At 37.9% G+C, this 26,168-nt stretch overlaps 3 protein-coding genes across 12 annotated transcripts; 2 read left to right on the top strand and 1 right to left on the bottom strand.

Annotated features, from left to right (window-relative positions):
• Positions 1–8,952: 8,952 nt before the first annotated feature.
• LOC123132515 (protein FAR1-RELATED SEQUENCE 5) lies at positions 8,953–15,815 on the top strand. Of its 7 annotated transcripts, none has more exons than XM_044552329.1 (12): positions 8,953–9,175; positions 9,286–9,434; positions 9,629–9,720; positions 9,836–9,931; positions 10,024–10,203; positions 10,287–10,512; positions 10,638–11,328; positions 11,520–11,977; positions 12,086–12,373; positions 12,459–13,033; positions 14,658–14,795; positions 15,562–15,815. In XM_044552329.1, the coding sequence occupies exons 3-8, from the start codon at positions 9,635–9,637 to the stop codon at positions 11,522–11,524; spliced, it is 1,284 nt and encodes a 427-aa protein (XP_044408264.1). In that variant the 5' UTR covers positions 8,953–9,175; positions 9,286–9,434; positions 9,629–9,634; the 3' UTR covers positions 11,525–11,977; positions 12,086–12,373; positions 12,459–13,033; positions 14,658–14,795; positions 15,562–15,815. The 7 variants fall into 7 exon arrangements, 5 of the variants coding, with proteins under 5 accessions (XP_044408264.1, XP_044408261.1, XP_044408262.1 ...); XM_044552326.1 differs by having other exon boundaries at positions 12,459–14,434; XR_006464791.1 differs by lacking the exons at positions 14,658–14,795; positions 15,562–15,815 and having other exon boundaries at positions 10,638–10,723; positions 11,052–11,328; positions 12,459–13,224.
• LOC123132514 (uncharacterized) lies at positions 14,938–21,657 on the bottom strand. Of its 4 annotated transcripts, XM_044552322.1 has the most exons (9): positions 21,580–21,657; positions 21,316–21,489; positions 16,855–17,058; positions 16,469–16,775; positions 16,342–16,392; positions 15,846–16,212; positions 15,571–15,766; positions 15,360–15,458; positions 14,938–15,243 (listed from the first exon to the last, which is right to left on the bottom strand). In XM_044552322.1, the coding sequence occupies exons 1-9, from the start codon at positions 21,601–21,603 to the stop codon at positions 14,938–14,940; spliced, it is 1,728 nt and encodes a 575-aa protein (XP_044408257.1). In that variant the 5' UTR covers positions 21,604–21,657. The 4 variants fall into 4 exon arrangements, with proteins under 4 accessions (XP_044408257.1, XP_044408255.1, XP_044408258.1 ...); XM_044552320.1 differs by lacking the exons at positions 21,316–21,489; positions 21,580–21,657 and adding an exon at positions 17,403–18,232; XM_044552323.1 differs by lacking the exons at positions 21,316–21,489; positions 21,580–21,657 and adding an exon at positions 17,140–17,691.
• On the top strand, positions 18,530–20,441 carry LOC123132516 (uncharacterized). Its single transcript, XM_044552330.1, has 3 exons — positions 18,530–19,763; positions 19,899–19,997; positions 20,061–20,441. Exons 1-3 carry the CDS (start codon positions 19,668–19,670, stop codon positions 20,283–20,285), a joined length of 420 nt encoding a protein of 139 aa, XP_044408265.1. The 5' UTR covers positions 18,530–19,667; the 3' UTR covers positions 20,286–20,441.
• Positions 21,658–26,168: the final 4,511 nt, after the last annotated feature.

Raw genomic sequence — 26,168 nt, 5'->3', positions numbered from 1 at the left:
CGTAGGTCTGAGGTAAACTACTCACACTTCATCTGAGGGGCTATGGTGTTGATGTAGAAGCCCTCCGTGATCGATGCCCCCTCCGGCGGAGCTCCGGAACAGGCCCCAAGATGGCATCTCGTGGATACAGAAAGTTGCGGCGGTGGAATTAGGGTTTTGGCTCCGTCCCTGATCGTTTGGGGGTACGTAGGTATATATAGGAGGAAGGATTACGTCGGTGGAGCAACAGGGGGCCCACGAGGGTGGAGGGCGTGCCTGGGGGGGGGGTAGGCGCGCCCCCCTACCTCGTGGCCTCCTCTTTTGTGTCTTGACATAGGGTCCAAGTCTCTCGGGTCTTGTTCATTGAGAAAATCACGTTCCCGAAGGTTTCATTCCGTTTGGACTCCGTTTGATATTCCTTTTCTTTGAAACCCTAAAACAGGCAAAAAACAACAATTCTGGGCTGGGCCTCCGGTTAATAGGTTAGTCCCAAAAATAATACAAAAGTGGATAATAAAGCCCAATAATGTCCAAAACAGTAGATAATATAGCATGGAGCAATCAAAAATTATAGATACATTGGAGACGTATCACTCAACGCCCCTCCAAATTCTGGCAAGGGGTCATGTGGGCAGCCAAGGCCTTGAAATTTGGTTATAGATGGGTAGTTGGTAATGGACAAAAGATCAGGTTTTGGGAGGACATTAGGTTTGGTACCTCACCACTGTCTGTCCAGTTTTGGCCCCTTTATGTCATTTGCCACCAGCATGGTGAGACTCTTGATAAGATCTGGGACCAAAACAATATTAAAGTAACCTTTAGACGGATTTTTACACCTACTATTGAAAGTGCTAGTTATCGACTAGAGGGGGGTGAATAGGTGATTTTTATGAAAGTCTTCAAAACATGGGAGTTTCGAAGACAAACGATAGAAATGAACCTATAACCATGCAGCGGAAGGTAGACTACACTAGACAAGCCATAGTCAAGTATCAAATGAAGTGAGGGCACAAAGACTAATAGCAGCTAGGCAGTACATATCAGGATGGAAGATAGTATGAAACCAATCAGAACAAACAGTCACACAGTGAAGACAAATGGACAATGCAAACAGGCAATGACTTCACAAGGACCAACTGTAAATAAAGAGATGGAAAGGATAGAATCTGTTGCTTGTTGAAGACAATGATTTGTTGGACCAATTCCAGTTGCTGTGACAACTGTACGTCTGGTTAGGGAGGCTGAGATTTAACTCAGAAGACTGTGTCTTCACCTTATTCCTCTTGAGATAAGGACACCTAGTCCTCGCTCAATCACTCTGGTAAGTCTTCAAGGTAGACTTCCAAACCTTCACAGACTTCATTCATCGGCGATCCACAATGACTCTTGGATGCTTAGAACGCGACGCCTAACCGGCTGGAGGATTCATAGTCCTCAAGTGTAACAAGTCTTCAGATCACACGGATAGGAAGACTTTAGTGATGCCTAACACTCTTTGGCTCTGGGTGTTTAGGGCTTTGTCCTGGCAAGGATTTCTCTCTCAAAGGCTTCAAGGTGGGTTGCTCTCAAACGACAAAAGCCATGCACTAACTCTGAGCAGCCACCAATTTATGGTGTAGGGGTGGGCTATTTATAGCCACTAGGCAACCCGACCTGATTTGTCTGAAATGACCCTGGGTCACTAAGGAACTGACACGTGTTCCGACGGTCAGATTTCAAACACACGCGGCAACTTTACTTGGGCTACAAGTAAAGCTGACTTATCCAGCTCTGGATAAGTATTGCTTTCATTGTCTTCGCTCGAAGACATAGGATTTTGGTTAAGCATCACTTAAGTCACTCTGACTTTGTTCACTGGGACCCCACTTAACAGTACGGTGGTTCGTATGACTCAACAAAGAAGAAAAGGAAACAACGAAACAACTAAGTCTTCGCGCTCTATAGTCTTCACGTGATGTCTTCTCTTGTCATAGTCTTCAATGTGAATATCTTCACATACCACATTTGTCTTCAATGTCTTCATACATTTTTAGGGGTCATCTCCGGTAGGTAAACCGAATCAATGAGGGACTACTACCTGTGTTATCCTGCAATTCTCACAAACACATTAGTCCCTCAACCAGGTTTGTCGTCAATACTCCAAAACCAATTAGGGGTGGCACTAGATGCACTTACAACTATGATGAAGAGTTGGTACTGCCTAGAACAAATTATTACTAGTACAAAATATCCTGGAGGTGAAGACTCCCTGATTTGGCAACATGAATCCAAAGGGGAGTACACAACTGGGTCCTTATATAGTATAATTAACTTTAGAGGTGTTCAACCTATTTACATTCCTTTAGTTTGGTCTATTAAAATCCCCCCTAGAGTCCAAGTTTTTCTGTGGCTTCTTTCTCATAATAAGCTGATGACCAGAGACAACCTCTCTAAAAGAGGCCTTGAAAAATCTCATGAATGTGTCTACTGCTCTGAGAAAGAGTCTATACAACACCTTTTTTTGAATGTGTGGTTGCTAAGAAAATATGGAAATCTGTATCAGACTTCTTCTCCTGCTCTTTGGGGGTGATTACCTTTCCATTGCTAGATTTTGGATAGCCAATAAGAAACACACTGCTCTAAATGTTATTTGTGCTGATGTGCTATGGGCTATCTGGAAACATAGAAATTCCTGCATTTTTAGAAATGTAATGTGGATTGATTTGAAACAGATTTGGAACTTGATGATGGGGCTCTTGAGGAGATGGCTGATTCTTCTCAAGGACGCTGCTCGCGCGAAGATGGAGGAATTCATGACCAGGGTTACCCTGATCCTGACTGAATACCCCCTTCCAGATCACAGTGGGGTAGTTGAGCTTGACAAAAACACTGAAGGCGTTTTCAGTCAAGTACTTCTCTCCAAGCTGAATCTGGGGGTAATGTCAATCCAGCCTTCTGACGCTATGCGATCATCCCCGCCCAGGAGCCCGGGCAGTTTCACCTGCAAGCATACCCCGCTGAGCCCGGTGACGCCGCTGGACCTCCTGGGCTCCCCTGCCCAACCAGCAAAGAAGATCAGGCGCCCCGGAGTTACGTCCGCTGGTGTGTGGAAGATGAAGATCTCACAACCGCTGGAGGAAACCAAACAAGACAGCTGCGCCGCGCTGGGAATCCCAGCCTGAGTCCTGGGTCTGGGTTGCCCACTGTAATAGTTTAATTTGCTGGTCTGGGAATGTAAATATTGGGCACCTGTTTTTGCTTCTTGCCTTACTGAACTTGCATTCTGCAAGCTGCTTGTTACCTGAACTCTGGTTTCGTTATTAATAATAGAATCGGGGGGGCGGGGGGGGGGGGGGGGGCGGCCCTCCTATTATTCTAAAAAATTGAACCCCCACTCTATCATCTTCTAAATCACTAGGGGTAAAACTCCTAGGAGCATTCAGGCCACCGATTCAGTTTCTCACATCGATTTTGTCTCGGTCCTCCCAACGTGAACTAGGCTGCATCAGCTGCCTGTTTTGTGAGCCTTTTTTGTGGTGTGAGGCCATGGGCCCGGGCAGTCGTTGAGTGGGATAGGCCATTTCTGCTTGATGGTTCCTCTTGCTTGATGATCCACGCCAAGTTTTCACCGTCCAACACACACGTCCACCCGTGTGAGTCCATTAGGACCGACCGCATAATTTTTTTTGAAACAAGGCAAAAGACATGCCATTTTCATTGATTAATAAAAGGGTTTAGACATAAGCCGCAATGCGGCAAAAAAAGGTCTACTCTCGCGACATAACAGTACTAAGCTGTTTGGCTCCCACCAAAGACCAAAGACGGGCCTTCTCTTTGAATTTTGTGATAACAATGGAGGTCGGGGCGGAGACATTTAAAAAAATTCTTGCGTTGTGCTCCTTTCAAATTTCCCACGAGACAAGCATCATCAAGGAGGCGATGGCCTTCCTGCAGCCGCCTCCACCATTGACCGCCTTGAGCCACCAGACAGAAAAGGCCCACCAAAACCCAACATGAAAAAAAGGAACCACAACTCATTGTTTCCCTAGGCGCCAACACCTAAATAGAAAAACTTCATATGGCACAACAGGGGCAGTGAAGCGTGCCTTGTCCTTCTAGTCTCATTTTTTTCTAGAAGAATCTTTCTCATGCTTATTTGATTCTCTAATAAAAAAATTAAGACAAAGAAAAATCCGAATTTTAGAAGTGTGAGAACCAAGTTGGCATAGAGTTGTATCTTGTCCAATATGGATCGCGAGGAGAGAAATAAATATCTTATTTTAATTTTACCAGTCCCTATATTTATATGAATAACCTAGGATATGGATCATTGGATGAACTATATCCAATGGCTGAGAGGTGGAAAATCCAGGTGTTGATGACCATTCGATTTCCTATTCATTGCATCATATTCTGCAAATCCAGGAGTATTTAGAATCTTTAAATTGTTAAACATAGCACACCCATTAATGGGTGATGTAATTGCCACATGTACTATCTTGGCACACTTGTCCTTTATTCTAGACTCTTTCATGCATACTCTTGCTCCAATAGTTTTTCCCTTTTGGATAAAAGTGTTGCCACTTGTGAGATTACCTTGTAAAATTTTGTTCAAGGTGGAACACTTATGATCACCACTTCTTAAAGTCTATGATTTCTAGATAACTTCTACCAAACGTCCGAACCCTAGCAATCTTATGGGGCACCCTGCACTAAATATACATGCTCATTGAGTTTTATTCTTGTGGCCCATACATACAATGTATCATATACGCATGCAACTTGGAGCACTATACGGCTACAATTTTTTTTACTCCCTCTGTCTCCCAAAAGAAGGCCTATAAATTTTGTCTGAAGTCAAACGTTGCAAAGTTTGATCAAGTTAACTATTGACGATTATAATACTAAATAGATATAATCTAAAGACATATTTTATTGTGTATATAATAGTGCTAATTCTGCATTGTAATTGTTGGTATTATTTTCAACAGAAAAACTAGTATCATTGTCCGAGCTTATGGGTTCTATTTCTTCATCGTCTTTACTTTCAGTATTTTTCTCACTGTTGTGAAGAACTTCTCATGTATATTTTCTTTGTGATTGTTGTGAAGACTTTGCTGAGAACTATCTTATTCTGATGCAGGCTGCTTAGCTTTGTTCTCTGTCTTGCTGTACTAAAGACTATCTATTTGTTTGTCAGGCTTGTTTACTTGTACTCCAACTTAGTTATTCTTCTGTCTAGCATATGTTATTGCCTTTGACTCAGTAGTTTTAGCCTATTATCCCTCTGAGTCATTTGCTGTCTGTCCTAGTTCTTCTTTAGTTCAACATCATTTCAATTAGTATTACTCGTACTATTTTCTTCATAAAATCTTTTCTTTCGAATAATTTGTCATATCTACCATTCACCCCCATATGGTAGATATCTGAACCTACAAAATGTGTGAACACTTTTTTCAATTAGATGAAACATTTTTCAAATATATGACGATTTTTTTAATGCATGGACATTTTTAACACATAGTGAGCATTTTATTAAAATATACTAAACATTTTTCTAATAGTGAGTAAAACTTTTTGATATACGCTACACGGTGAACAATTAAAATACATAATGAACTATTTTTGAGTATAATGAACTATATTTTAAATACACGATAAAAAAATTTAAGTGAAAATTTAGAAACAAATGATGAATATGTTTTAATACACAATGAATATTTCTTAATACACAGTCAATATTTCTAAGAATACACTACAAATATTTTTTAATATAGGATTAGCTTTTTTATACATGATGAGCATTTCTAGAATACATGATGACCATTTTTAATACAAGATGAAATATTTTTAAAATACGCGTCACTTTTTAAACACGCACTTAAAACATTATTAATACACTATGAATATTTATGAATTATATGATTAACAAAAAACAACTCTTGATGGGTGTTTTCAGTTTGTCGCAATGCTAAACTAGTGCTCCAGGAAAAGCTAGGCGCTCTATTTCCTCTTCCCCTAGGATAGACCCCAGGCAATCATGTTTCCTCCTTCTCTTGTCGGTGGCGGCACATGTCCGCCGTGCCTCCAAAGGCATTTGGGCCTTGGAGGTCCTTGGGCCCCCGTAGGCTGGAGAGACCCCTCTCCCGTTCTTATTAGGTTTAGCATCTTTGTTGGGATAGTGTGGTGTCGACGAAGTCCCTCAACAGGAATAATGATTCCCACATTCGATTCCATCCTGATGGTGCATCTAGTGTTGTCGGAGGGCGTGTGGAGGTGTGTTTTCATCGGATCTCACGGAATTCCATTGGTGCTGATTTTTGTTGGATCTGTTTGGATCCAGTCATTGTTCTTCTTTGTTTGGTTGTTCACATGTTTAATCCTCTCGATCTACGACTTTCTTAATTGACGATGGTTGTTGCTTTTGTACGTTGATTCCATGGGGTATTAGCACGACAATTTTTTGACTGCCTATTATAATAAGGTTTTGCCTGGCTCCAATGAGGGAGAGAGGTTGGCAACGACACACCTTCGACTCGTTACCTACTTGTAGTTGTCGCTAGGTGATCAATGGACCTACTATAATAAGTTTTATGCTCTTTTTGAAAAAGAAGCAAAATGAAAGCAAAAAATAAAATTATAAAAAGGAAAAACAAAAACAAAAACAGAAAAAGAGGAACAAAAATAAATTTAAAACTATTAAAAAAGTTAAGCCAAAAAGAAACAGGGAAAAAAAAAACTACCTCACACAACATAAAATGAAAATAAACTCAACAAAAAAACCCAAGACAAACCAAAAAGAAAAAGCCCACACATTTGGATACTGGAAAGAAAATCGCCCTAGCATGCATCTTTCTACCGATCTGGTTACAGTCTTTCTACCGAAATCTTGACAGTATTTCATGTTGCAAAGATTGACACCACAAAGAAGACGATTCTTAAAATCTCAATGTAGTTCCCAGTTATAGGAATTATTTTGCAACTTTCTGGATCTATCATCCAAAGAATTGTGTCTATAATTTTGTTGAGTTCGAATATAGTTAAGTCATTCTAAAAAAATCAAAGAAAATTGAGAAGAATCATCATACGGACAAAAAAGACAACTAAGGTAAAGACAATCCAGACATATGAAAAATATCAAAAACGATAATAAACATGAGAAATAATTTCTCGGCCAAGAGTCCAGTTTTCCTTTATTTTGAGTTTGAGTCCCGTTTTATGTTTATTTAATTAAACAACCAATAATTATGTCATCCTATTTAATTCCAGTCAATTCCACAAAGTCAACACTACACCATCATGACTACGTAGTTGCCTAGCTAGAAAAGTTCCCCGGCAAGCCTAGCTAGAAAAGTTCCCCGTCAAAATTCCTGATGTCCTCGTCCCTGAACGACGGCGAGGCCATCCCCTTGAACTGCCTGAGGTCAGACGGGCTCCGCCCAAGCTGCAGCGCCACTTTGGTCTCAAACAATTCGCCGTTCTCCCTCCGCCTGAGGTTGGCTTCCTCGAGGTTGTCCTCGATGTCGTCCTGTATCTTCCGGTACAGCCCCGTGACGTTGCGGCACAGCTCGAACACCATGCCCACCTGCCCGCCGTGCTCCACCGTGTTCACCGCCGCGGCCAGAGCGCCGCAGAGGACCGCCGCCCCGGACGCCCAAGACGTCCCGGTGTCGCCGGACCCGATGAACGCTGCGGCGATCACGGCTGTGCCGGCCAGCGCCGGGCCGGCAACCGCGAGGCCTCTGTTCAGTGTGAGCACCGCCTTACCGAACGACAGGTACTCCTGCTCGTCCTTGGCCTTGAGCACCCGTGCGATGCCTCTCATCTCCTCTTCCAGCTCCAGGGTCCAGCCGTTGTCGCCGGCCACGGAAACTCGCCGGGCGCCATGTCTGGTTGTATTGCACGACGCGCTCCGACGAGCCGGGTTCTTCTCCGGCCACCAGCGCGTGGGCTCGACGATGTCGGGGAACTTCTCCAGCATGCCGGGGAGCAGCGGGAGCGGATAAGCGGCGTCGAGCGCGAGCACCCGGTCCATGGCCTCCTGAAAGAAGTCGCCGTTGGTCACCGACGACGACGCGCCGCTGAGCGCGAGCGTTGCGCGGACGTCGCGCTCGAGCTGCCGCCACAGCCACGTGGCGTTGCGCTGCTCCTCGGCGAGCTGCGAGGGCTGGATCCTGTTGACCGCCGCCATCGTCACGGCCGCCGATGCCAGGAGCGCCCCCGCGGACGCCTTGAGCGCGAGCAGGCTCGTCGACGCCGGCGCGAGCGCGGCCATGGCGCAGGCGGCGAGCGCGAGGGAGTTGGTGGAGTGGAGCAGCAGGTGGTTCCAGTTGTCCCTCTGCCTGCCGATGATGTCGTGCATCTGGGCCCGGTCCGTCGCCGCCTGGAGCTTCTCGACCTCCGCGGCGCCGTCGTCCCCCGTTGTGATCACGACGCGGTCATCGGCGCCCGCAATGGGGTCTACGTCTACCCGGCCGAGCGTAAGCTCGTCGATGCTGCTCACCAGCTGCCGCTGGTCGGATGTGGTGGTGCTGGTGCTGTTGCTTCCGACGCCGCGCAGGCTCGCCCGGCAGCACAACGCACTCCGGCCACGCAATCGCGACTTGGCCGGCGGTACGAGGCTGCTGCCGGCCAGCAGCCGGACAACACTTGCCATCTGTGCCCTGTGCTCTGTGCTGTATACACGTTCGTTCTTCTCCATGCTCGACGAGTGCTTATATAGTTCACGCGCGCGGGAGAGAACATGATCAGGAGGTCAGCAGCCGGGGAGTGAAGGGAGGGTGAGGAGGAGAGTCTAGCTTGTTGACGAGGGCAGACGGTCATGCTTGGTTGGGCTGGGTCGAGGAACGCGCCATCAGGCGCTTCAAATCTGGAATGGTTTTGGGTGCTGGCTGGCTGGCGACTAAGTTATTCTACCGGTGCCGGTAGGTACCGCTATTACATCCACCGTTCCTCACTTTCCTCAAGATCTGTGTCATCAGCTTCCGTATAAGTTAGTAATCACACAGGAATATTTATACAATGGGAATACCTCTGTCCATTCTGACAGGTAGTATAGAATACTGTGTAATGGAGCCCACCCACTGTGGATATTTTATCTTTCTATCGTTCTCCTCCACACACCAGTATGCTCTGTTTCCCCCATTTACATTCTATCTCTGTCTCTCCATCGCCATTGTTTCTACGGAAGTTCTTCCCTCTGGTTATGAGTATATTGGTGAGTCAAGTTCTCTCACTGTCCATCGCCATTGTTTCTCCTCAAGTTGTACCTTATAATATCTTCCTTAGTAATCGATTGCAAATCTTATGCGTCAGTTTTCTAATCAGATTTGAAGCCACGAAGCAGCTGTAGGACATATAAGATCTGATTTTAGGCCGGGATGAGTTGAAGGTACTGGCTGCGATCTCTCTGTCCATCATTTATCCAAGATCTTAGCGGGACATCAATATTTTCACCGCTGAGGAAAGCAAATAAGGTGGGTCCAGAACGCAGTTCCAGTAGTTCCTTGTAGGATTAGGATTCTGTTCTGTTGTGTTAAAAATTGATCCCATGCTATATAGTGTGCTTCAATTTTTTTTAATCATATAATGTTTCTGTCATTAATTTATATTATTTGATTACATAGTTGTAATATTAATTTCGCTTCTTCGAAATCATTTGCGGTTGTAGGCTAATATGGATAGTGAGAGGGACAGCATCCCAGGCAGTTTTATGGAACTACTAAACATAGTTGAGCAGCCCATGTCAAATTTCAATCAAGAGTAAGTTTACATAATTTATATGTTAATGTATATATTATTAATATGTTCGCCCCTGACTTTTCAATTTATTATCCTAATTGTGCTAATATAGTAACAAATTCATTAAAAAATTTAGAAACACTATGAACTCAGTACCCGAAGAAAGTTCGTGCTTTTCTGATAGACCATATTGTTCAGAAGACACTGATGTACTTTCGAGACCTAACTTAAGGTAAAGTGCAGAAATTCCATTATCACAATCCTCACATGTAGTTTACATAAATCTATGTATGTTCATGTACTTGTAATCATTATTTTAAACAGGGTTGACACTTATGATTATGTCGATGAGTCAAATGAAGTTCAGTCCAGTCTTGAATGTATGAAAGAAAAGTTTGCGATTGCTGATATGATTTCTGCCCCTGAAAATCTTGACGAGCAGTACTTATTTTCTGCATACAATGTTCAGAATGAGGAGTCTGATTCTAATGAACGATACCTTGAGTAAGAACGACATTTCTAAAATTTGTTTTATACTGAATAGATAATAGCAGTTTGATATAAAGATGTTTATTTGTTTTGGATAGAGGAGGACAAGTTGGAGCTGTGGAACACGGGATTAGAAGTTTTTGTGAAGACACATCTGTTCAAATGTTAAAGCCGATTGTTGGTATGAAGTTTTCATCAAAGGAAGAAGCATATGACTTCTACAATACATATTCTCGGGTGCTTGGTTTCAGTATTCGGAATGGTGATAATTATATTAATTGCAATGGCGTACAGACAATGCAGGAATTAATTTGCCAACGAGCGGTAAGTAAATTATGAACTACTGCAGCTTTCTATGTCCCTAGTAAACATTAGGAATGTTAATCCAGTTACTAAACTTCTTACTAGGCTTAATGATATTTAATCTTATCGAGCCATTTATTGTGCAGGGAATCACCAAGAATACTAAATATGCAACTACTAGATGTGGTTGCAAGGCAACACTCAGGGTACATCTTAATGAAAATTCAGAATGGTATGTCAAAGTTTTTAGGGAGGAACACAATCATTCCCTTGTAGAATCTTGTAGCGAGAAGAAGCACCTGCATTCACATCAACATATTGACAAGCCAATAAGAGATTTAATAAACAATCTTCGGGAGAATAATGTTTCACTAACGAGGGTTAATTCTATAGTAGCAGGTTTCTATGGCTCAACAAAGAAAGTACCATTCTGTAAGAGGAAGTTGCGAACTGTATGTTCTCAGATTGCTAGTGAAACACTTCAGGACGACATTGCTAAGACACCGGAGAACTTCCGTGATATGATAGCACTGGATGATAGATTTGCTTTTTGTGCACAGGTTGATGATGACAACAGGCTTAAGTCACTAATGTGGACTACTGGAAGGAGTAGATCATTATATAATCACTTTGGAGATGCAATAACTTTTGACACTACTTATGGAACAAACATCTACAAAATGTCATTTGGTATGTTTGTAGGAGTTAGTAACCACTTTGAAAGTGTAGTTTTCGCTGGAGTGTTTTTGACTAATGAGAAGGAAGAGAATTTATGTTGGGCTTTTAAGCAATTTGTTGCTATGATGGGAGGAAAACACCGAGTTACTATTCTTACAGGTATAGAATACTTTGAAAAGACCTTTATGTGTTGCTTGTTTACCTTATGTTTAGTTTGTTACTTTCATCCAAAAATTTATTTTCAGTACTTTTCATATATAAGAATAGTAATGAAACATACTTTATTCCATATCTTCATATATACAATATATATTATTAATCCATTCTTTTACATCATTTCTTAATTTCAGATTAGGCTAGAGCAATTGGAAACGCAGTCAAGAAAGAGTTTCCTCATGCAGAACATAGATGGTGCAAATGGCACGTCCTGAAGAGGGCTCATGAACTTCTTGGTGCTGTGTATAGCAAGCACAAAACTTTTGCCGATGATTTCCATAAGTTAGTGAACCACAGGCTGACTATAGAAGAGTTTGAAGATGCGTGGGGTTTTTTTACCGTCAAATATGGTTTGCAGGAACATCCTTTCATGACTAGAGCCTACGAGTGTAGGCACAAATGGGCGAAACCATATTTTAGCAAAGTTTTCTGTGCCAAAATGTGTAGCACTCAACGTAGTGAGTGTGCAAACTTTATGCTGAAGATACATACTGTATGCAATTCTTCAATAAATGCATTCATTACACAGTACACTAAGCTTATAGACGATCGTGAGAGTTGTGATGCAGATGCTGAAAGGAAGAACAAACGGGTAAAATTTCTGAAAACGACAATTTTGTACCATTTAAAATGTTATCTCGCTACTACATTTATTGTTTTTCATTTATCTAGAAATCTAACTTTCTGTAATAAAATGCAGAAAATAATTAAGGTCCATTTTGGATATCCAATGGAGAAGCATGCTTCAGTTATCTATACTGCGAAGGTTTATAATCTATTCAAGAAGGAGCTCATTAAGTCAACATAATACCTTGTGCTTCCTAGCTTGGAGGAACATAATTTTTTTGTCAAGCACGTCCAGGTCGAGTCTAGGGAATCGTGGTCGAAAGTTATATACAAAATCAAAGTAGACGAGTCTATTGGATATTACACTTGTGAATGTGGACTTTACGAACATTTTGGTGTTCATTGTAGCCACGTCATAGCGGTATGAATTGTATATATTTCAAGTATTAAACTTGATGTTGTATCGGCAAGCAACTAATTTTCGCTCTTGTTGTTATTTGTCGCAGATTTTTGTGAACAGAGGTGTCTGCAAAATCCCCGATTGTCATATAATGAAGCGGTGGACAAAGCAAGCCAGGTCATCTACTTTCAACAATAAGTTGGAAAAGTATATCTGCGACATGAACAAGGAATCTAGATCATTTAGGCACAAGCTATTATATTTTGCTGCAATAGATATAGTGAATGAAGCTGAAACTGATCCAGATGCTTTTGCAATGGCAAAGTCTAATTTTACTCGCTGCAAGATGGAATTACATGAGCACAAACTTTCAAAGACAACTACATGCCAGGTCGGATATGGATCAATCCCTGAACATGAAGTAAGTACACAGTCTGGTATTCAACAGGAAGATGACGAAGTTGGTGATTCATGTATTCAAATAGTTGATACCGCAAGAAATCTCTCTATTCCGGTATCTTCAATTCTTGCACCTGCTATAATGAAGAAGAACAGTAGACCATCAAATAAAAGGTACATGTCTAGCATGGAAGCAAACATCAAGAAGAAGAAGAAACGTGGGAAAAAACCTGACCCGAAGAGCAAACAACCTGGTGGTGTGTTAGGGGTTGTCCAGTCAAGGTTTTGCAGCAAATGTCGATCGCCAACCCACACGATAAAAAATTGTCCTTAGCTATATTTACCTTAATGTTATTTGTTTGCTTTATGTGGTTTCAATGAAATGACTAATGAAGTGTGTAATGATTGGCAACTGCTGTGTATTAATCAGTGAGCTAAGTTCCGTCTTATTAATGTTAGTATTTATTTATAAAGTAGGTTTGCCGTATAAATTCCGTAATTTGATTTCGATGTCTTATTTTCATCATTCATTTCTATCCATTGAAATTCTGGATATCAAATATAATGAGAAGATAATTTGCATTAATGCATATTATTATATTCATTACATAGTTTTCCTGTTCATAATTTTTATTATTAAAGTGGACATATTTTGTAATTACTTGTGGGAAATTCGTAATCAATTGAAACATGGTTTGATAGAATTGTATAGCATTTTTGGTAAGTTTTTAACTTTTAATTACTTACCAGGTTAGTTTACCTTTTATAGTAAAACCATTGCAATTCGACATCTCTTATACAAATGTTTTGTAAGAGAAATCTCTCATTAATGGAAAGTTTCAAACATTGTACATATCTATATTAACCTGATTTTTATGTTGCTGTCCTATATTGTTTGAAAGTTTGGTAATTAATTTTACTTTAGTAAATGAGTAAGTACGATATAGTCCACTTTACTTTAATTATCAAACCATTATCGAGTGCATTGATCAATTGTTACATTGATGTACAATGTCTTACTAGTTTGTTAATGTACAATCCGTGTTGCGAGGAATATGTATTATGCATTATTACTATATATTTCACAATAACAAATACTAATTATTTCTTCGTTAATTGTTTAAAACGAAATCATTAATGATATGTCTTTTTCTCAAGTATTATAATTAATAACAATTAAACATTGTTTCTTTATTTTTTAATTTCAACATAGATTAGTAACTTATAGTTGTATGTTTCATATTTCAATATTATTGACTTCTTTTCAATTGCAGTTATTACTTTCTTTTATAGTCAAATGAAACTAAAAATCAATTTCAATTATCACTTATAATAATTTACGTCTTAGGGTTGACATTCATTGTGCAAGATTTGGGGCATTCATGATTATTATTTGTTTTAAGTTAAGCTATTTTAATAATGTTTGTAATGTGAAATTACATTTATGTAAACCGTACGAGCATAACTACAAGTCTAAGATTACAATTACTTATCGTTAATCTAGTACTGTACGTAATGCATTATTATAACAGGAAGTAATTTGAACAGATGGAGTACATTATTTTACTTACAATTATTTGTTTACTTGTGAATATTTTATAGAGCGGTTGAAAAATTACAAATGGATAGGAAATGATATTCGAATAAGTTGAAATTTGTTACGTTCTGCATATTATGGTACAGGTACATGTGATATAATGCAGATAGATTAACTACTTTCAAAGTAAATTGAAATCTGGAAAGTTTTCCATAATTTTTATGATACTTTGAATACAAATAATAATTGTCCTCAAGTATCATGAAAGTAGATAACATAAATATCTCATACAAAATATTTAAATATCACGTCCAATTGTTCAATTCAACTCTGGTGCTATTCCCCTAATCATCAATTGTTTCTATGTAGGAAGTAGGAACTGTTCCATGGTTTCCTTTAATGGACATCAACTCATACAACAACAAAGGCTTGAATGGCATTATTGTTTCCTGCGGAAGAAGGAACATGTAATGAAATCTTAGTAAGATGCAACAGATTTTCAAGAAGGTATATGGATAGAAGATGTCACTATTTTTGATAATTACCTGTGTGTGGGATTCAATAATTGTGTCTCCATGGAAATCCCGAATGGATATAATCGTCACCAAACCAGAGTCGTCGTTGTCGAACATTTCAGTATTAGAAAAACCTATACACAAATATTACTTGTGAATGCATTCTCAAAGTTTAAGCAATAGTACCTGCTAGCACCGTGAATTATAGGCTTCAAGTAATTGGTGTCCCATGTGGTGAAATCAACTTCCCATCCAGAGTAAAGCTCTTTCACTACTTTTGTCATTGCACATAGAATTTTCTTGACGTTTGAATCATGCATCTTCTTTAGTTCAATTTCATTTGATCGTACATACGTTGGGTCAGCAACATGTACACATTTTAGCATCATGTCAAAGAAATACGAGCACCATGTAACATTAACTAGAGCAGGAACTATAATCTGCACAGAGATTAATAACTTAGTTAATACGCCGTAATTTGATTGCTCCTTACATATTATTTCTGAAAATAAAAAACTTCGAAACATATATATTTATTTGATGCCAACAAACTTACGGTTCTGCACTCTGATATATCATAGAATACTGCAATCTTCCTAAACTGATCAAGAATAGATCTGCTGGACATAACATTTTCATTTCCTAGAACCATCATCTACATTCATTATATCAAATTGCATTATTTTCCATTCATATTAAAAAACACACAATAATTACTAATAATCTAATGTTAATATTTATATCTTGTTTAATTTTAGGAAACTTACAGCGAAGTCGGACTCCATTATATGCCTACACCTTTGCTTCTTTGATGTGCCATAAATCAACATTTCTAGTTGAACCAATCTTCTGATACATAAATCAAATACTTCATAGCTAAATGGTTTGAATAGTACGAGTGTATCCTTCAATTCATTCCCTGTGACCTCTATGTACCTTGGTTCATAGTTTATTATCCAGCACCTGTTATAGTTAATGTATGAGCTGTATTAATAAATGTATATATTTTGTATATGTCATTCTTTAAATGCACTATACTTACACTTCATTTTCCTCTTGCTTGCTGTGTAGTACCCAATTTGAGAATGTAGCTAGCATGGCTGATGATTTTTGAAGCATTGTAGTACCGACAAGCACATGATTACTTGCCAATTGACCGTTGCTTACTTTAATTTTCTCAATCGGTGAGTCCGTGAACTCTGCTTCAAGTGCTCTTGCATTTAAGTTAAGGATATCTTCTCGCTGAAACAAACGGAATGCAACAGCTGTTTCTGACATCCTACTAGCAACTGTTGCTGGTGAAAGTTCATTCCTTGGTGTTTGTACATTCTCAAAATCTCGATATGTATTAGAACATGGTGTTTCTAGTGCATTAGTTGGTGTTCTTGTTGCATCCATATCTCCTGAAACTAAAATATTTGCAAATTAATTAGTATCAACCAGATAACTATGGTTGTTGGACTTATTTCAGTATAGAAAACACATGACATATAACGTAATCATTGCAGAATAAAATACTATGAGTTCATATATCTTACCAGCAATTTGAAACATTTTGCTTTTGGATGAGTCGATTTTTTTGGAAGTGCCTGAATCATTAATAGAAAAAACTTATCAGTAAATAGTATGCGTAGCAAAAGTTAAATTTTGTTGCAAACTACTTACAATCACTATTTGAATCAGCTCCGCTATATTCACTTCCAGAACACTTTAAATTGTTTATGCACTTTGGTGGACCTTCTGATCGAACTTCTACTGCCGGGACATGCTCATGAAGCCTCTTTGCTAATTCAAGGTTATCATTTAAAATGATTTCCAAAAGATTGTCTATTTTGGCAGATAAATTATCCGTTGCTGATGTTGACAATGCTTGGTTATTACAAATTGGCTGTGCAATTGATTTGAACTCATTCATATGTCTTATGATCCTAGCACTGTGCCATCTAAGATCAATTATTTGAGGAATGGATAGCTGATCAAATAAAAAGTGTTAGCATTGAAAGTTCATTCTTCTAAAATTTATGTACTATCCAAATGTTAGAAGTATGTACCTTCTTTGGTGTTGTTCCTTGTACATAAGAATCCAGGAAAATATTGAGTGGGCGCTTTGCATGACTAGTAGTTTGTACTGCTGCAGGCTTGCTTGTGCCTTGGTAAGGTATAAATGGAGGTTTATTCATTGTAACAGTTGCAAAATTGTATTTAGTAGCAGCTTCGTTACGAACATTTTGTTTCCTGTTCCTGAATGACTTTACCTGATAAACATAGAAAACAAATTTGATTAGTTACACAAAATCTAATAAATTTATATTATAGCATACTAAATATAATTGCACCTCATTAGATCCAAAATAATCATTATCAGACTTCTGCCTCACAAGTTCTATCATCTTTGACATCTTTTCACAATCAAACGCAGATATAGTAGGCACTACATAATCAGGTATGTTCAGAAAGCCAAGATTGAGGCTGTCTAAAACGAAAGCCTGTTGTATTTTTATGAAAGCAAAACAATTAGTTTCATTGAATTGTCAAATGATAAACTAGAAGAAAGAAAAAAATGAATATGCATCGTACTTATTTGAATTAAATTACTCACCTGCAAGAGTAGCGGACAGCTAGAAACATATTTGATAGATTTTTTGGTTTTCAATTCATTCTGAGCTTTTCTTGCTGCATTCATAATTTCATCAATTGCTGCTGAGCAGAAGTTGTATGATGGTATTTCATTTGGTGTGAGTAGTGAACCCCAGAAATCTTTGGCACCATGATTTGCATTGCTACAAGCTATTAAGAAATAACCCAGTATGAAGCAAACAAAAGAAGTCTTGAATTGGTCAACCTGTGTTGCATCCATACCATTTGGGTACTCCCTGCTTATTATTGTTTCAGCCACCTTCAAGTTGTTCATCTCTTGAGGATCGTATGTAACAGATCCCATTATAAGTCACAAGAATTTTATTTTCTCGTCTACTGATTGGCAGTCCAATCCTCTCAATATCTTAGAACCTTTAGGTATTCTTAGAATTCTGTGTACATCATCATCAGTTATTCGCAGCGAAACTTTTTCATTCAGTCTTATTGTTCTAGTATCAGGATCAGTGTTGCAGAGTAGCAGTACTCTGAACTTTCTATCTAACTGTTTATTTGTGGAAGGTCCAACAGTCCTCCAAAATCCATATCTTTCACAAGCTTCCTTTTATAATTATCAAACTTGCTTATCACTGCTGCAACCTTTTTGCAAGAACTTCTAGGAGTTGCTGCATCACATTCAGAAGCATCTAAATTTTTAGAATCATTGGACGTCCTCTCTGAACTATGATCATGTCCTGACATGTTGTAGCAAATCCTAGGAAAGTACAGTAGGTAACAAATTAGATTTCTTTCACTTTAAATGAACTCTGTTTCAATCATTTCTTTAAATATGTATAATGAAAAATTATATGGATAAAGTTGCTAATAACAAAAGTTGATATACAATGGTCAAGTAAAATATTCCATTCTTTCTGTGTTAAATCTAATTCCAATATGCAGGAAATTAGATGAGTTAGCTTAGTTGTGGAATGTAAGAACACAACCTATTTTCTGGTTATTTACTATATATATATATATATATATATATATATATATATATACATATCAGTAAATATGTTATAGGATATATCTTGAGGATATACATGTTTATTAATGTCTTCTATTTTTCACTCGATGAAAATTTACATTTGTTTTTTAGCGAGCACGTCAATAATATTACACTTACAACTGTAATTAATGAAACAATATTGGAGTTAACCTTTGTAGTAGCAAGTGAAATGATATATCACTAAATATTCACATTTCAATGCAGAACTAAAATTCTGTACATATCACTAAATATGTTATACAATACTTATTCATGATATACATTTCTATTATTGTAATGTGTTTTCCAGTGAATAAAAAGTGAAAGGTGATATACATGTTTACCATATTCCAGCAAACCATTGTAACAGGAATTGAAATACTATATCATTAACTTAACATATTTCAGTGTAGAAAAAAAATTAAGCTATCTTGCAGGCTTCCGATTTGATGGTCCAAATAAACATAGAGGTATGTAGCAGATTGGAAGAAAATGGTAAGTTCTGCTCGAATGGAGCAGAAATATGTTTGTTCAACAGAAAGAAAATTTAAGAGATTGAACTAACTGAAACAAAATCCTTACTAACCTCTTTTTGTTAAAGAATCTTGTGTTTCTTCAGATCAGTACAACTCTAGTTGCCATCATAAGCGCCGAGATATTTGGATTGAGATTGGAAGAGAAGTATCACTCTTTAGCTGATGCAGTCAAGAGGTAGAAGAAGAACATCAATGGCGATTGAGTGAGAGCTCTGGGTTACAGAGTGCTTGTATGGCTGTGAGGTTGAGGTATGGGCAGAGATAGTGGGAGAGATGGGTTGCCTAGTACCACGCGTGCTGTGACAGAAGTCGTTGCCTCGGTCTATGAAATAGATTGGACATGGATATGACAACACACTACACTGCCTTAATGGTTAGTACTATTTGGTAGCAGACATGTAAATTTTACACATTGGCCACCTAGTTAGCATTCATATGTAAATTCCTTTTGGCAGTATTATATCACATTAAAAATTACATGTCACTGAAACAAGAGACCCAACAGTGAAACTTCTTATTGTATGGAGGTGTTATATGTGAAAAAACAAGTAGGAGTGTTATAAAAACAGTTGTCCCGGATATTTCCATTGTCTGGTTTCAAATTTTGGAGGTACATTTTGGTGGGAAACTTACCTCTAGAAGTAGTAGTATAAAAGCCAGGCTGGGACTTGTCCATGCCCCCTCCCGATGAAAATCTTACTCCACAATGAGCCAGGAAGAGAACAATGTTGTGGCTCTCTCAGCCTTCACCAATGGCAGCATTGATGCGAATCCGATGGAAGAAAATCTTAGTTTCTCCAAGGTAATTACTATAAGATGTTCCTTGTTATGTTATGTTCAGTGACATTTGAAGTTTCCTATTTCACTTTCATTTGGTATGCTGTTAGAGATCTTCTTATGGTTTTTTATTTCAATTTCTCTTTCTTCTGTTTGATAGAAAATATCGGATGGGAGCTCATGTGAAGATGATGCTGACTCTAGCAGACGTTCAGTACATACAAAAATCTTGAAGGACAACCATGTGGAACAAATAGAAGTAAGCACACTTTAGTACATTAAACTTCCATTCGTGGATGATTAATATGTTCTTTCTATGCAGCATCCTTTGTTAGTAGTTGAAGAAGACCATTTGCTGGAGCATGTTGGAGAAAACATTGTTGTTGAGCATATACATTTTGAAGCAGAGCTAGATGAAGGCGACGCTGCGTCTGATGTTGAAGTTGAAAGAGTACATCGTGTACATGAGGAGCCAATTACATACTTCCAGCTGCGTAGGATTGGTGCGGATGGAAGATCGATGAAGAGGAGAAGAATCGATGAGTAACTTTGAAACATGGAACTTGCAGATGGTAGAAGTGTTTCATATTTCATTTTGTGTGTCAACATAGTTGGCATTTTCTTTTGGGTTCAAATTACAAGATATTCTCTATCCTGTATTAAGTAGATTTAAAAAGTTGTGGCCAATATATGTTAGTTCTTAGTTAACGTTTAAAATTGAAGTTGCTTCTTATTTAATAATTTATCCATTACATATTTCAGTTCAATGAAATGGCTGAGTTGTATGTCATTTCATTGAAATTTAAAACCTCTAACATTATTGGTATGCGGGACTACTCAAATGTATTATGTATTTTAACCGCGGCTCTTCAAATAGTCGATATAGAATTTCAATTCCTACAATTTAGATACGTAATCAAATCTTCACGTTTCACTTACATAAGCTGTGAAAATTAAGTACAAACAGCTTACATGAATTGTACAATGAAGTTACTTAACTTTTGTATTTAAAATAGTTGACTTTAATCAAATCATCCCGAAACTCAGGAAACAAATCCAACCAAGTTAAGATAATATGGAATAAAAACTTTAGTAGCACAATGATATATAATTTGGTTTTTCATTATATGAAATACTGAAATGTATTGATACTGAAGTGAGTACATAGAAGCATGAAATCTGGTGCTGAATAATAGTACAATGAGCTATAAAAAAGGTTCACTGATAGTAAACACTAATGATTATCACAAGACATGAAATCAACAACAGTATTACGTAGTCTTTCTTCTTTGACTCAGCAGTAATGGAAAACAATCGATCATTCAGCAGCTTATTCTTTACAAGGAAAAAGTTCTCTCGGTTACTTTTCTCTTCATTGGCATCTTCTAGTTTGACCATTGTATTTTCCATGTCAAGATGAAGGCTAGCCAGGTAGTTCTTTATTGGAGATGCATTCTCAGGATCAACCCAACATGTCCATGCACATTCATCTCCCTAAAAATAATTCCATTTTTGGAAAAGTAAATACAAATAAAAGAATCACACATGTAATATAGGGTTGAGTTTGTACTTCTTACATCTAGAGGACAGCCGAGGAAATGCCTACCCCCATGCTCGATACCCCATGCAACCCTGCGGGCAGGACTGTATCCATGGATGCATCGTCGGAGAGTTTGCTTGTCAATCCCCTTCCAGCTATCACATGGTTTGGTTATGTACAGAACATCTTCATATACAACTAAACCGGCACCCTAGACAGAAAATGGCAGTAACACATTTACAGCATGCAGTTATACAAACCAAATGTTAATAAAGTAGTTTTGAAAGAAATAAGAACTCACCTGGTTCTCCACAGCTAGATTCATTCTTGAGATATCAAGATGTGGTTCTAAGGAGGAGCAGTGCTTGGAGATTGAGTGCGTGCATGTGCTGGTGACTTGGGTGAATGTGTGTTGTGTATAATATAGGCAGGCAGCACCTAGCCAGCCGTTGGTTTGCAATAAATGAGCAATAAGTTGGCAGGTTGGCTTATAACTGTAGCATCACTTATTGAATCCACAGTAGTAGCTTTATATTACGTCCCACCAACCTTCTGTGCCAGGTGATGAAATTAAATTGCATATGATTAATTTCATTAATGATTATAATTGAAATCTTATACGTAACTAATTTCATATTTCAATCAAATGTTCTTATCGTTAATTTCACTATGTTTGCCGCACTACAATTTCTACCATTAGAAAACATGGCTGTATAAAACTCCATCATTCCGTCAAAATATAAAAAGAAAAATCAGATAAGATATAAAAAAATTATCATTAGGTACATTTTAGCTCTGCAATGGTATTTCAATTTGTTACTATTAGGTGCAATTTGTATTTGAAATCGTTTCTATTAGGTCAAATTCATTGCTATTATATATCAAAGATAAACGATTGGTATTATATATCGAAGATAAACGATGTAGTAATATGAACTATGATATCTAATACTTTCACATGAAATTTTATATTTAAATAATTCTTTATTTGTGAAGGTGTTGAAAATAATTATGTTAGATATTATAAGTCAGATGATACATTTTAGTACGTCCTTTATCTTTGTAAAAGGAAAATAATACTTATATATAAATATTTATGTTATTATGAAGGAATTTAGCATTATTTTGATACTATATTGAAGTAAGTACTTGTGTTAGTGAAATTAAAAAAAATAGCAATGAATGCCATTAATTGATATAGCTAGAACTGAATGCAATGTAGATTGATGGAACATTAGTTTGCTTATGTTATAAAATGCCAATTTCAATGATTAGCTACTACATCCATTGAATACAATCGATCTTTACGGTTCCCAGTCCGGAAGTGATAAGAAAACAATTGAAAAACACTCATCACATATAATATATAATATGATTTTATGAATGAAGACATTGTGTCTCATATAGTTCCTACTTACTTCAATATAGAAGTTATTGAGATTAGATTACATATGATAATTTTCATTATGTACTCTTATTAAAATGGTAATTTGGTACTTTTACCATTTTATCTACTACTTATGTATCACTATCTTCCATTAGAACTTAAAAGTGCTTGTACATATCTTTTAAATGTCATTTTAACTTAAATGTTAGCTCATTAGTGACATTTGATATCGTTAATGACATGTCAAATTCGTTCAACATGTTAGATTGGGAAGATACAACTATACACCCATGTTAGATATAATTAAATTAAAATGATAAGTGTGTGCCACACTTGTTAGGAGTAATAAATGAAATTTTTTAACAGGAAATAAGCACGTTTTAGGGAAAAGGGCTGATCCAGACTTAATTTTATTGAAGTAGAGGTAGAGCTGACATGTTAGTATATACGTTTTGTGTAAGTATCATATCAGAAGCATGATTTTGAGCTGCCAATCATTTTGTCCATTGTGTTTAACGAGGCAAATTCATTATTGAGCGCTCCCCGATGAAAGTCTTATATCTGAGTAATAATAAACAATAAGTTGCATAAAATGATTGCAATACTTCAATCCTTATTAAAACGTTAATCCTATGGGAAACAATTCTGTTATTGAATTATTATACATGAGATGATAAACATCACAATAATAGTACAAATAAAATATGAACAAAGGGATCTTATGTACATCCTTCCTCTTGCTAGGATTAACCTTATTAATGGGCTTCACCGACTAGTACTCGAATCAACCACTACAATGTTGTTGTGATGCGAACTGTGAATTATGCTTACATGAGCAACTCTTGCAGACATCGCTAACATGAGGGCCGTATCTGAATAACGATAAGGCCTGCTAAAGTTTTCGAGGTGGGCGTGATAGTCTATGCGTGAAACAATTTCATCGTTGGTTTCAACCTCACCATTGATTTCACTTGCATATAATGGTAAGCAGTTAGTGTGTTGGAAATCCCCTCTTGAATTTAATGCACCTTCCCTCTCACAGTTAACCAAACCACCTTCCCTCTCTCATTTAACGCACCAAAACTCCGGCTAAACGACCAAGTAGGAGCACGCACAAATGGGGCCAACCGCGCGACGACTCCCCTCCCGTCAACCTGCTTCGTCTTGCCTATTGCTTAGCAAACCGATGTAATGGTCATTGATCATGTCATCCAGCCTGGAAAAGGTCTCATCGCCGTATGCTGGTATAGGTTAGCCGACCGTGGCGGCCTATTATTTGCTCGAATGAGTTCTTATGGCCATCCACCGTGATCGGTGCTAACACAGCGTCTCAGTGCCTTGACGATGCCGCGCATATAGACGGACGACTTCTAGCGGAAAGTGCGGCGGCTAAACTCTAGAAAACCAAAGAAGCAATGAACGTTGTTTTTGATAATCAAAACGACGGGGTTGGTGCAGTAGCTTTAGCTCATTTCAGAGCTCTTTGTTTGATTTTTTTGCGGTAGTAGAAAGGTAAACTATTAACTAGATTCAAGAATATGACTGAAACTAGTGAAACTTTATTCTTAGTTTAGTTAAATAAGATTTATAAGTGAAGTTAATTATTGAAATTATTAACTAGTTACACTAGCCTAAAAAATAACATAATTCACTCTTTGGAACTTTTGAAGCAAGTGCAAATTGTTATTGAAACAACTGAAATAAGAAATTTAATAATGAAACTAGTTAAGATTTTTGGAACGGGGTGAAATGTGTTATTGACACCGAGTGCAATTATATAAATAAGATGAAAACAATTGTTGAATTCACCTAGTAAAATTAGTGAAACAAGTTAAATTAGTGGAATGTGTTAAAAATGATATTGAAATAAGTGAAATAAGATAATTATTTTAGCAAAAGGATTGATATGACTGAAATATTGTATTGAAAAGATTGAACATGAAATTGAAAGAAGTAAAATATGTTATAACTTTTAGTCCTGGATAAAAAATTGTTGTTGGATGTATAATAAGAGGTGACTGCAAGGGCTCATGTTAGGCCCTGACTGCCAGCAGGCATGTCACCTCAGCCCAGCCGTAGTAAAAACATATTTTAGTAGGTCATATATCTATGTACGTGGAGTGGTGCACAGAGACCTTTCCTATAGTGTGTCCTCTACCTCTCGCCGTCTAGTAAGCGTTGAACCACACAGCTACAGGAAACATGAGCAGAGACTAGACGGCACAAGGAGAAGAGGAGCAGTGAAGATAATGCAACAACTTTCAAGAAGAATCTCTGGGCCGTATCATTAGTAGTGAGAAGCTCGTCCAGGCTGCTATCCTTACCGCGGAGAAGCAACTCCAAGCTTCCTATTTTTCTCTGAAATCGACGGTATGTTCCCTTACCGCGGGGTGACATCTTTGGAAATTATAGATCTGTCCTCTGGTCATCACTTTCCTTACTTTTGTGACTATCCAATTTTTGAAAATCATAAAGAGAACCTACTAGTTATGTACTACTTAAACTTGAAATAATGAATGATACATGTGGTGATTTACTTGAATCTTTTGGTAGAACTGTTACTTGAACACCAGCTTGACTATTAATCTTTTAACTTGTTTATATTGTGTATAAATTTTTTTGGGAGTAAAATTATGTATTTACATGTCTTAGGTCCTAGTCTGATACTATGATTGATGGTGTACTTAAATAGATTTTCTTTCTATAATGGTTCATTCTTTCAACATCTCACAATGATCAAGTTAAAAATTGCAGTTAATAAGTGCAATTGGTAATTTTAGTTAGATTTAAAATAAGTACATTGTTTCAGGATGGAAGATCAAAACGATGAAGAAACAGGTGACCTGTCAGTACTACCCGATGAGATTAAACAAATTATTTTAGCACGATTGCCAGCACACCCAAATAGTCTGGCTAGAGCTATAAGTGTGTGCAAAAAGTGGAAGAGGCTGATTGTAACGAATTCCTTTAGGAGACTGTTGATTGATAATCAGAAGAGTCCTCCTTTCCTAGGAGTTTTCACAAGAATAGATGGAAATTTTATATTCCTTCCTGTTGGTCAACATCCTGATATGATTAGAGCTCAAGTGTTTGAGGAACATTTGCAAAGTGAAACTGACGATCCTTTCTTAAATAATCTGCGAATAGTTGATGTTCGTCATGGGAAGGTACTATTGTTGTGCACACAAGGTAGGATTCTAGCTATCTGGGATCCTATGAATGGAGAAACAACATTGACACAAGAACCAGAGAATGAAATGAATAGCCAGGCTAGTATATTGTGTGCTGCCAACATGATCACAATGGTGGATGCAATAATTGTCCTATCAAAATCATTTGGATTAGCGCAGGAAGAAATCCAACCAAGGTGTACACCTTTTCTTATGCTACTGCTGAGTGGCAATGTGCTGTGTGTGTTCATCCTTATTTGTCATATGTAGAATTTTGTCCTGGAACCATTGTTGGAAATGTCATGTATTGGGTACTTAGTGTGAACCACCTGT

Source organism: Triticum aestivum, chromosome 6A (genome assembly GCF_018294505.1).
Source record: "Triticum aestivum cultivar Chinese Spring chromosome 6A, IWGSC CS RefSeq v2.1, whole genome shotgun sequence".
NCBI lineage: Eukaryota > Viridiplantae > Streptophyta > Magnoliopsida > Poales > Poaceae > Triticum > Triticum aestivum.
Note: the sequence above shows the minus strand (reverse complement) of the source record. Positions and strands in the feature narration are given on the sequence as shown.